Here is a 12,725-nt window from a genome sequence, read left to right as displayed (position 1 = left end):
CACAGATACTTTATAACACAGTGAGGTTGAATTAGTAAACGTTCGTTACTGCACTGCACTGTACTGTTGGCAGGTGGAAAAACATTATAACACTCTGCATTATCATTGGAAATAAAGAGGAAAATGTAGTTGCACTCACAGGATATGACATAACTAGTGCTGCTGCTGCCTCCTCCTCCTCCACTGCTCTGAGTGATGATCCTCTTCTCCACCAGCACCGATCCAGAAGAAGATCCAGAACCAGAGCTAGAACCAGAACTAGAGCTCACCACCCGCTGAGTGCTCACTGAACTACTGTTGCCCTCTGGATGTGGAGAGAGAAGAGCTCTTTACAATCATATGTCTGTAATGAATATAATACAGTGAACAAAATGAATGTGAAGTGAAATATCCATTAAAAAGGCTCTTAAAGCAGTGTTGAATTATTACATACAAATTACTTTTGCAGCAGCATAATTTTTACTGTAATAAAATGTTTAATTTGATAAATATGTCTGTGAATTGTGTCCCAGCCTCCACCCCCAAATTAAAACAATACAGTACAGTGCACCCTGTAAACACCTATGAAAAATCTGTACTCAGAATGGAGGAACATAATTGGTTACCAGGCAACAGGCTGAATTAATGTGATTGGTTAAAACAGTTTGGGTGGAGATTTTTTTTGCTTAAATGGAGGAAAATATGACTCACCAATTGCAGAAAGCGAGTTACATTATCCTCCAATCCATAGAGATGAGATTTTGTCAGTTATACAAATGTATAAACTAAGTGTACAATAACAAAAAAGAAAGTTATGTTGTATGTTTATTCTTCCAAAGTCATTTCTGTCAGTCAGAGCAGGCAAACACAAGGGTCTAGGCGGAGCTTTACATGTTTATGTCGCTGTATTTGAACATCTCCGCCCAATGTGTTTTAACCAATCACATTCATAATGGGGGAGGCACGGTGGCGCAACAGTTAGTGTCGGAGTCACACAGCTCCAGGGTCCTGGAGGTTGTGGGTTCGATTCCCGCTCCGGGTGACTGTCTGTGAGGAGTGTGGTGTTTTCTCTCTGTGTCTGTATATCATTTACAAGTGTTTCTTACGTACAGTACAAGGGTGGGTTGTTAACAGTAACAGGGAGGGTTTTAAAAGTCCAAAAACTCGTTAAAAACATAAAAAACATCTTTCCTATACTTCGCGGAAATTCGTTTTTCGCAGGTGGTCTTGGAACGCATCCCCCGCCAAAAACGAGGGATCACTCTACATCTAGTCCACTAGGTGTCAGTATAATGAGTTTCATAATGTGAAGAAGAAATTGCGACTTAAAAATGCACCTACGTATTTCCCCGTGTTGTTCAACCCTACACCCAAGTGGTATTTTTTTTTAAAGGTATCACGATGATTTAAATTATTTTTTACACTGTTGATGTTTTTGTCTGTTGTTATTAGAACATGTGTAGTTTTTAAATAAAAATCCAGACTTACTTGGTGGAAGAGATGTTAATCTTGTCTTGGTGGTCACTGTCTCTGTAACTGTCAAAAAAGAAAAATATTTAATAATACTTAAATATTGTAAAATGATCTTAAATGTAAACAGCTAAAGATATTACATAAAGCGTGATTAACCACTCTATGCAGAATAGCCCCAAGGGTAGAGCTAGAATTTCACAAGAATCAAAAACTAAAATTTCAGAAAGTGAAATAAAAATTTTAAATTAAGTCATAATTTCACAAACTGAACCTCAGGAATTCATACATTTAAGCTATTTGAAGTTTACAAACTGAGCAATAAACAAACTACAAGGGAAGCTGAACTTTCATAATCTTAGTTATTCCTTAAGATATTACTGTCTGAGCTACAAGACGCTGTAGGGAACATAAATATCTCTCCACATGAAAAATAAGAAATTGACATGGCTTTATGCTGTGGGCTGTGAGAAGATATCACTTCATAGTGGCTTCCAGTAAAGAAACATCTTTACAATCTACTGTATCAAGAACTTCTTATTAGGGATGCGCAGATCCGATATTTAGTATCGGTATCGGTCCGGTTCTGGCCTAAATTGCTGGATCAGATCTCGGAAAGGAACAAAACATGCAATCAGATCCATTAAATATATTTAAAAAAAAATTTGGGGGGGGTGAAATTTGCAACATGCCGTAAGCCAATGCAGCACTTTCGCATCGGACCGGCAGGCATCACGTGATAGAGCGATTGTTGTTAGTATCGTATCGGCAGATACCCAAATGTAAAATATCGGTATCGGTATCGGACCTAAACCAGTGGTATCGTGCCATCCCTACTTATTAGAGCATGTAATACACAGGTTTGCAAAGAGTTCTACTACTCAGTTAAAAACGCATTGCCACTCACCTTTCCCTGAAACTCCTGATCCCCCCTCTGCATTCACAATCTTGGATGTGATTAAATTGTCCATTCCATGTTAACTGTTGAAGAAGTGGGTAAATAAAACAAAGCATATTTATTTAACTGTAGTGGCACAAATCAAGCAAAAAGTAGTCAAACTAGGTGACCAGAAATAATACAAATACACACAGCTGCAACTGCAACAAACACCATCAAAAATAGGCAGCGAGACAGGTTAGTACCATCCATGTTCAGCTCTTATTATTTCACAAAATACAGGTTATTCTTAAAAGCAATTCTGTAGCAATATGATAATGTTGACATGTCTCAACTCTCCCAAAAATAACACACCTGCTAAAATCCACAAAACTACGTCCTGCAAAGAAGATAAAGTAAAAAAATAATATATAAGGCACTCTGATCTGAGTATTTTTTAAAATTTTAAACCCACCAGCATGAGTAAAGCCCAACTCCATCCTACAGACCTGGGCTGTGCTCGTAAAGAAGTAAAGAAAATCGAAGCCTAACACGCCCTAAGGAAGCGATTTTAGCTTTGGCATCAGGTAAATTTAATGAATCTGGACGCCACAGGTTTCAACAAGACTCATCTCCTCATAGCAGCAGAGACATCTCTTATTCTTTACATAACACACTGTATGAAATATATATGGTATGGACTCTCCTTAATGCACACCTTGCCTCAGGATTCAAAGTAATTTTACACTCTTAAATACCCTTACAATAAAGATGCCAGAAGGAGGTATTTTTTGAACAATGCTATAGAAAAACCACTGACCATCCATCAGAAGAGCCATCAGAGAATGATTTTGGAAATAATCAGGTTTCTACATGAGATTTCTGAGGATTAGGAAGAATTTTGAAGAACGTCAGCACAAAAGTAAAACTAAATCCAAGCCAAAGCACATACCACCGTTAACACTTTTTTACATTTTTAACAAAAGAGAAGTAAAGCAAAACTTCGATATTACTCCAAATAACACTTTTGACACCTTTATTCTTGTTCTTTCTTCAAAGAATGTCAAAGAAAAAAATAGCAAATGCTGCTTTAGAAAGATCACATTTGGTTCTCTGCTGTCGCTCAAAGGAGAACCTCTATAAAATGTTGATGTTGTACACTGGTTAAAATCTATAAAAAATGAACCTCCAAGTTAAAAACCATTCAGCAAACTTTCCTTTTGCAGTGTATGACAAACAAGCACTTCAGAATAAAGACAAATAAAGCTAATTAACACATTATATACATTAAAAACATAACTTAAAATGGAATTTAATCTAGCAATTATGACTAAAGCCAAGTGTTTAATACAATGATCACAACACGACTGTAAAACTCAACATACTAGTTACTGAGATGTCTTCATTTTGTGAAAATATAATTAGAAATGTCATTAACTAATTAAATAAATACATTTTAAATATGATTAAATACATGCTGGATCAACGTTTAGTCTCAAAGCCCATATTAAAGCAGCACTGCTGTAGACGCTACCACACTTCTGGTCCCTTTGGCGAAGCAGGAACTCCAGGTACGAAACACACTCAAAGCATAAAATCAGAGATTTCTAAATAGTCATTGGCTTAGATGAATTCATCTTTCAAAAAGCTGTGATTGTAGTTTAAAGAATCACCATAAAGTGTTAAGGTTTTATAAACTACAAAAATAATCGTAAATAAAGCATTTATTTGGGGATTGGGTTAAAAAATGGTTCATTTGCTATCACACAATTAATAGCAAAATTACTCCGTGTGTCTAGGTATAGGTGAAGGTGCAATTCAAAAGAGAATAAGTGGAAATAGCAGTCTCCAAAAACAAGTTTCCAAAACTGGCGTTTCCAAAACCACCAACATGGTGGTCATCAGAGAAACATCAGAGAAGTTGGGCTTTTGCTGTTGGGACAGGAGGAAAACTCAAGTTCCACTATGGTCTCAGGTCTGAAAATGTATTTCTTCTGCTGAGAGAAAACATTGAACACTGTGGGTCTGAAAGGACATGTAGCTGAGAAGGATCCATTACTGAGAAAATTAAACAGATAAAAGATCAAACAGATTAACTACTAGTCATCTCAGAACAATGAACGGACCACCCTTGTCCCCACCTCACCATCATTGAATGTGCCTGAGAAAGCTGGAGTCATTTAAATTCGAGATCATTTGTTCTAAGTCTCAACTTTGGAGGTTTGGAAAGATCCCTATAGATTTCTTTAAAAACAAATTAAAGCAAAGATTTCAAAATGATTTGAAACAAATAATAAAGAGAAAAATACTATGGAACAATAAAGACAGACACTCTGAACACTCAAGCATTTGATACTGATTTAGAAACGTCTGGATGTTTAGTACATTTTTATTGATTGATTGATTGATTGCATTAGGTCTTTGCCCGAAGTGTGGCCTTTCACATTCGCAGTGCTGTGGTTTTAAACCCAAGCAATAGCCTTGAAAAACGATATTATTCTCACACTGCTAAAGAACAATTAAACTCTAAGATTAATGTATGGCTTAAAAGAATGAATTATGAAAATGTAATTTTGAATCAAAATGAATTTTGAAGACCTCCTCTATAGATTTCAGTAAACAATTCCAGATTCTGTCACACTGATCCTCATTATGTGTGTGTGTGTGTGTGTGTGTGTGTGTGTGTGCGCGCATGTATGTGCATGTATCTCAAAGCTAGTTATTATGGGATGTTGTACAGTCTTGAGTGTTGTGGTTTTCCTTGTATTGTAATTTAATAACAGTGATTACTGTCTTAAACACATTAATCACACTAATATTGTACTAAGCGTGTTCTTCTTGTATAAATTTCACTACGACTCTGCCTTTGATAATAACATGTTCTACACTTATTGCTCATATTGTCATTTTAAAGCGCTAAAGGTAGACAAAAATGTGCCATCAACAACAAATTTTGATTGATTTTGTCACAAAAACAAAGCCATTACACTTTTCACGTAATCTCGGCTGCATCTGTAGCCTATAGGCCATAATTTCAATGCTGTTCTTGACACTGTCTTGACACTAAGATATTTTTAAAACTCTTAATGCAGTGTCTGGTCCAGTCATACCATGGTCAGCATTGATTGCTTGGATGCAAGTAATTACAGTAGAGGAATGCTCCCGGTGCAATTTGAACTTGAACTCTTGTGGAGGTTTTTTTTTTTTTTTGCAAAACAGAAAAGACTGATTTGTTACGGTATAAGATTTTTTTTCTAGACATAATGTGACTTGTAAACAAAGTAATTAATAGCACTTCTTCTGAAATCAAGGGTATCAGTAGGACATTTGTCCTCCCATTTTTACAGTGAGGTTATGCACTAATGTTGAATGATAAAATCTGGATCACAAAGTTACTGGGTGTTATCACTTCAGAGAACGCACTTCCACTGCTCCTAAGCTCAATGCTGGCGTGCCTTATACCCCCACTTTCTGTTAGTTTTGGGCATGGTGCCCTTTGGTTCATGTGCAGCTGCTCCAGAGTATGCCATTTTATTTTAAATGCATGTGTCTGTCAGCAAAGGGTGCATATTAAAGCACTAGGACTGTCTACAAATATTTGGGTATATAAAGTACAACCAGCTATTGCCTTTACTAAAGAATACTCAGACCATATAAATGCACACATCCGTTTGTTTCCAGGCCTGAAAAACCTGAATTTAAGGTGCAATTTCAATATTAAATATTAAAATAAAATAAACTCTCACCTGTTCCCTCTCTGTGAAGAAATGGCTTTGCTGGTGTCTTCTGTGTCGAGTGTGAATGCTGAGGGCTGAAGACTGATTATATTTACGGCCTGGTCAGGATGAGTAATCCGCGGTCAGGTATGCAGGAGTTTTAAGAGAAATTCTGCAGGACCTTACTGTACAACCGTGGTTCTGACTCACTGTTACTTTCTGCATGTTTCAACAAGACGAGGGGCTGTAACCACCTGCATGAGAAGGGCACTTATAGTTAAGAAAATATAGACCCCCAGGGCAACTTAATTTTCAACAGAGAAAGTGGGCAGAAAAACACAGGCATAAGCTGAAAGATGGATTGCAGTAATATGACGATCTCCATCATGACCCAATGGCATTTTAATACTTCTGCTTCAGTGAATGGTTTGTAATGTAACTGCAAGCGACCCACCAATGTGTATATGTAGATATACATGCACGGCACTGTCAGACATACTGTCCATCTCCATAGACAGTCATTGCCCAGTACACTCTTAAACGTAAAGGTGTTTCAAAATGTTCTTTGAGCATTTCCTTAGAAGAACAATATTGATTTCATAAGATGTGGTTTGTCTAAGAGATGTGTGAGTGAGAAGAACAAAATCCATCACTCGATCTTAAGACTTTTTACTCATTTAAATGTATTCTTAAAAATGGTTGTTTATGGAAACATAAATGGTTCTATGCCATTGCTCAAAGGCCCGTGTATATAGCAATAGAACGGTGTTCTCTGAAGCACATCCACTACATTTAGGATAAGTTGGAATGGCGTTTCTGATCCAGAACTAATCATCCAACATCAGTAATGTTCTTGTGGCTGAATACCATCAAATCCTTAAATATCCAACATCTAATGCAAAGCTTTTTTGAAGTGTAGAGTCTGTTATTACACAAGGTATTCTGTTAATTAATTTACACTTAATTTCAGAGGGAATATTGGATAACCAGATGTCCACAAACATTTGGCCAGTAATGAAGAGTTGGTAGTAAATCCAACAAAAGATTTTTGGCAGTGCATGTGGGAATTGTTTAATTCTCAACCCTCCAAATTCCTCATGTAGGATACAAAAGTGTCAAAAACAACATCTCGCCAACAAGTTATTCGAGGTTAGAGGAAACCAGCAGGAAAAGCAAACAACACAGTGGGCACATGGTCATAACATGTTGTTATTTCATATGAATTCAGATCTTCAAAATATTTTATAGAAAAATATTACAATAAAACATTTCAAATTTTTACAAAAATTTAAAGATGCACTTGATGTGAAATGGTGCATTTTAGAGTAATTGCTTTTTACAGTGATGCTAAAAATCAGGAGTTGTGCACACAGCAAATAAAGCCAAACAGGTGTTTTTCACTGCTGAAATATATTCTAAAATTGTTATAAATAGAAATATTTCTTGAGTACTACACTGATGCAAGTCAAACTAAACACATTCATATGTCATAAATCATCAGGTATCAGATTCATATGAATTTCTTGCAGTTGCTCTTTGGTGGAGACATTTGTGTTTTAGATGTACAACGGTTAGACAATGAAACTGAGCCATTTTACAGTGCCTAAACGACTCATGTAAAGAACGCATGCCATATTATGGGTAACTGCATGCCATTATATACAGGGGTTGGACAATGAAACTGAAACCCCTGTCATTGTAGTGTGGGAGGTTTCATGGCTAAACTGGAGCAGCCTGGTGGCCAATCTTCATTAACTGCACATTGCACCAGTAAGACCATGTGCATCCAATGGTTCAAACATTGTGTCCTGAAGGCGGTGCCGTGTATCAGGACGACAGTGCACCAATACACACAGCAAGACTGGTGAAAGATTGGTTTGATGAACATGAAAGTGAAGTTGAACATCTCCCATGGCCTGCACAGTCACCAGATCTACATATTATTGAGCCACTTTGGGGTGTTTTGGAGGAGTGAGTCAGGAAATGTTTTCCTCCACCAGCATCACGTAGAGACCTGGCCACTATCCTGCAAGAAGAATGGCTTACAATCCCTCTGACCACTGTGCAGGACTTGTATATGTCATTCCCAAGACGAATTGACGCTGTATTGGCCGCAAAAGGAGGCCCTACACCATACTAATAAATTATTGTGGTCTAAAACCAGGTGTTTCACTTTCATTGTCCAACCCCTGTATTTACCTTATAACCAAAACCAACGAAAAAATTGTGATCTGAGAAAAGCCATTTGTGTCTGGATAATAGTTGAAATCCATATAACTCCTCAGATATTACCTTGATAATGTAATGCGGACTACAGTACTTAAGTGCAATTATTCTTTAATTGAAACAGACATTCTCTGTTGCATGATACAGGTGTCAGTTCAAACGTGTAAGTTAATCACATTCAGTGAGAGCACATGAGCATTATAAGTTACTGCTGATCCTCACATCACATGCCTCAGGAAAAACCTTTTACACATCACATATGTTTCTTGATGTTATTACTTACTCTGTTGATCCTGATGTTAAATATGTTGTAAAAAGTGTGCCGTAATATTTAGCCTTATTCAAACACACAGTTTTTTAAAGAGAGCAGGAAGATTTCACTAGATGGAACACACAAAACATGTGTACACACACTCATGCACACTTGTTTACATAACCACACGCTCACATCACACACAACACAAACCACAAACAGTCGTTTAAACCTAAAGTCCATTTTAAAATCCCTTCAGATTGCCTCTGAATGTTTGACCTTTATTAGGCTCCAGGTGTGAGCAGATGAAAGTGAAACCCTTCATAAGCGATGATTCACAGTGACTCACAGAAGTCATGCTCACACTATATACGTTATATATGCTAATATGTCAATTCCTCAGGGATAGCCATACATCAAATTCAAAGACACTTATAACCCTTGTGTAATCACATGATATGTTCAGTATCTTGGGACGATTTAATTTGCCAAAACACAGAAAATGAACTGAATTTCAGCCTTCATTGAAGCTGGAAATTTATGATTTGTTAATAGCTTCTTTTAAATAGCCTCTTTTGTCGGGCACAAATGAAAAATGAAGAACTGCTTGTATACATTGATTATTTATTTACGTTGGGTAGCGTAAACAATAAATGAATTTGTATCTAATATTTTGTTTTAATAATTGGATCTTCTTTCTTACGCATGGAACAAGAACAGGGGCGGCAGTGTCCACGTCGGTTTCCTCCGGGTGACTGTCTGTGAGGAGTGCGGTGTGTTCTCCCTGTGTCTGCGTGGGTTTCCTCCGGTTGACTATCTGTGAGGAGCGTGGTGTGTTCTCCCTGTGTCTGTGTGGGTTTCCTCTTGGTGACTGTCTATGAGGAGTGTGGTGTGTTCTCCCTGTGTCTGCGTGGGTTTCCTCCGGGTGACTGTCTGTGAGGAGTGTGGTGTGTCCTCCCTGTGTCTGCGTGGGTTTCCTCCGGGTGACTGTCTGTGAGGAGTGTGGTGTGTCCTCCCTGTGTCTGCGTGGGTTTCCTCCGGGTGACTGTCTGTGAGGAGTGTGGTGTTTTCTCTCTGTGTCTACGTGGGTTTCCTCCAGGTGCTCCGGTTTCCTCCCACGCTCCAAAAACACACGTTGGTAGGTGGATCCGAGACTCAAAAGTGCCCGTATGTGTGAGTGTGTGAGTGAATGTGTGAGTGTCTGTGTTGCCCTGTGAAGGACTGGTGCCCCCTCCAGGGTGTGTTCCTGCCTTGCGCCCAGTGATTCCAGGTAGGCTCCGGACCCACCGCGACCCTGAACTGGATAAGGGTTACAGACAATGAATGAATGGAATAAGAACAGATTTCTTTAACTAGTTCTCAAATACAACCTTAATAACATTTAGCAGACATATTAAACAAAGTTCCACCTGAGTAGTCTACATCCTACAGGTTCAAAGGGATCCAGACACCTCTTCTTAGCTGTTAACTTAGCTACTTAGAAGGGCACTCGTTGCAATACAATTTGTTTATTTTTCTCTAGTTGTTTCTGGAGATATGATATTTTATGCCCACAGTGAAGATTTATGAAGTGGTGCCACAGTACTGTGACGTTCCCTAACACTGACGTCAAGCAGCACACAAGTGTGTGTGAAAAAAAAAGTATAGGGAAATCAACAGATGACATCATGTCTCATGACCTGTAAACAAATCGTCTTTTATGTTTACACCATTACAAAGGCAGTGCCATGAAAAAACCTGCTGCCTACATTTATGTCATTTTTTGGGGGTGGGGGATTGCCACAGTAGTGATATGTTGAGGGCATTTAGCAGCAGTGAAATGCCAGGTGTGATTGAAAGCTGAAATCCCCCTATGGCCTGAGGATAAAATATTGAGCTTGAACAGTCGTGTTAGGGCACGGTACCAGCTCTTACCAGAGGCAATCATAGTTAAGCGTTTCACAAAACATTAAAAAATGAAAGATCAGAGGTGTTGTGAAACGCACATAAATGTTAAAGAAAATCCAGATACTGCTCAAAGCAAAAATATCCCAACATCAAGTCATTCACCTCCCACACTTTCAGTCCAATCAAAACACAGCTGTAGTCTGAACTTCTGAACACTGAAGCTAAACATCATCGATTTCAGTACTCAATACTATGAAGGATGTGGAACTGACACGATGGAGGTGCAGGTAGTGGCGAGTACTGGTGTCCTGTGTTTGATCACTGCCTCCACAGTTATGAGCGTGTAAGAGACAGAGTGAGTGTGTGACACACTGAAGGTTTGGTGGCCTGTTTGTTGTGTGTTCCAGCCATGAATTGGTGCATGAATGAATGTATGGATGGATGGATAAACGGATGCATGAATTATTCTTAAGCGTAAGTCATTATTGACAATAAAAATGAACATGTGTAATATAGTGATTCTAGTGATTTAACCTCCTGAACTGTAGCAGTATTTGAATCTTGGCTCGTCCAATCAGAAAAGTTCATGGAATGTTGGACATGTTTATTCTTTTAAACATCAGCTTGTGTTATTTCAGTGCTACGCTTAGGTGATAAAAGAGATCAGCGAAGCCTAACAAGCCCCAACCTCCCCCAGCTCCTCTGTCCCCAGGCAGCCCTCCACACTACATCACTGTATATTGCGCACTATACAACACTGAACACTCAGCTCTGTCCACATATCACTGGCCACTCAAGACTCAACCCCGAACAAAATGCCTTCAATTGGACTGTGAGCAATAAACAATCAACACTGAACATTACACAGTTAGGCTTAAACTAAATGCAATACACATGAGCATTGGGGTACACCTGGAAAACAGATTTAGAGTGAAACACGGGATTTTATGGACATGTTGATTGTAGTGATTTGTGGATGGGGTTTTTATGAAGAGCAGAGAATGTTAGTGTAACACGTACAGTAACATACAGAGCCCCTAAAGTGACATGGTGGGTTTATTATATAGTATTTTGAGGCCACAAAATAATATATTTAGGCCACAAAATAGTATATTGAAGTCAGAAAATAGTACAAAATAATATATTGAGGCCACAAAATAATATATTGAAGCCACAGAATAGTATAATGAAGCCACAAAATAATATATTAATGCCACAAAATAGTATTTTGAGGCCGCAAAATAATATATTGAAGCCAGGAAATAGTATTTTGAGGCCACAAAATAATATATTGAGTCAACAAAATAATATATTGAAGCCACGAAATAGTATTTTGAGGCCACGATTTAGTATTTTGAGGCCACAAAATAATATATTGAGGCTACATAATAGTAAATTAAGGCACCCTGACAAAACTTGTACAAACCTACTTTGTCTTCCACCATTTTTGCTGTTTGATTCTCCTCCGTACATCTCTCCTGGAGAAAGTTCTCTACATTGCACTGCTTTTCCATGTCGTCCATGAACCTCAAGGCACTGTGCATTAACGTTAACCAACTGCAGTTTGGTGTTAGACTTAATCTTAAAGGTTAGTTGTGTGGTTGTTCAGCTGCTATGCCAATCAAACTTGTGTGCTTTGCAAATGCAGGTCCCTTGGTCCAAGCTTCAAAATATTATTTTGTGGCCTCAAAATACTATATAGTGAGCTTTATGCATTTTCAGACCAGCACACCTTAGTTAGGCCCCATGGGTTAAACATGGGCTAGGTAGGTTCAAAGTGGACATGGGTTTTAGGTGGGTTGGTACATGGCCTAATAGTTTCGTCTTACTTTAGAGAGATTTAGTTTTTTTCCAAGAGGGCTTCCGCACTGACTCTGTGTTTACCAATAAGGCCATCCTGGTCTTATCACTGACCCTGAAGGGCATCCATATACGGGGCCAACATTTAACCCATGAACAAAATTTGCTGATACCCAGCTGGGCGGCCCATATGGCTGTGTTTTGGCTGGGTTATTGCTAATGCTGCACTTTTCATGTCAACTGCTTAGTCTTCCCAATGTCTACCCAAAACACTATACTAGTAATTTTAAATAAAAAGAAATATTTAGCTGCTTATTTATGATATTATTAAACACCAACCCACAAACACACTGCATGCAGGATAAGACTTCAGCTATTTAAAATGCTCACATTATAAAAGGAGCTAACGTGGCTAATCACAAATCAAATATGTTCATTTGTAATCAACGCCAAATTTTTACCCAAGGCTGTACACACTGTTTGTTCATGTAGGTTTTCTTGGTAACATTGTCCTTTA

General features: G+C 38.2%; 1 protein-coding gene across 1 annotated transcript in view; it reads right to left on the bottom strand.

Moving 5' to 3' along the window:
- Positions 1–12,725, bottom strand: part of col17a1a (collagen, type XVII, alpha 1a) — a 40,523-nt gene that overhangs the window by 26,634 nt on the left and 1,164 nt on the right. Inside the window, exons 2-4 of the mRNA XM_066662121.1 lie at positions 2,357–2,430; positions 1,468–1,515; positions 155–304 (exon numbers count right to left, since the gene is read on the bottom strand). Coding sequence (XP_066518218.1) covers positions 155–304; positions 1,468–1,515; positions 2,357–2,420 — 262 coding nt within the window. The 5' untranslated portion in view covers positions 2,421–2,430. The remainder of the gene's footprint in view (positions 1–154; positions 305–1,467; positions 1,516–2,356; positions 2,431–12,725) is intronic.

This window comes from Hoplias malabaricus, chromosome 2 (genome assembly GCF_029633855.1).
Source record: "Hoplias malabaricus isolate fHopMal1 chromosome 2, fHopMal1.hap1, whole genome shotgun sequence".
In the NCBI taxonomy this organism is placed as follows: Eukaryota; Metazoa; Chordata; class Actinopteri; order Characiformes; family Erythrinidae; genus Hoplias; species Hoplias malabaricus.
Note: the sequence above shows the minus strand (reverse complement) of the source record. Positions and strands in the feature narration are given on the sequence as shown.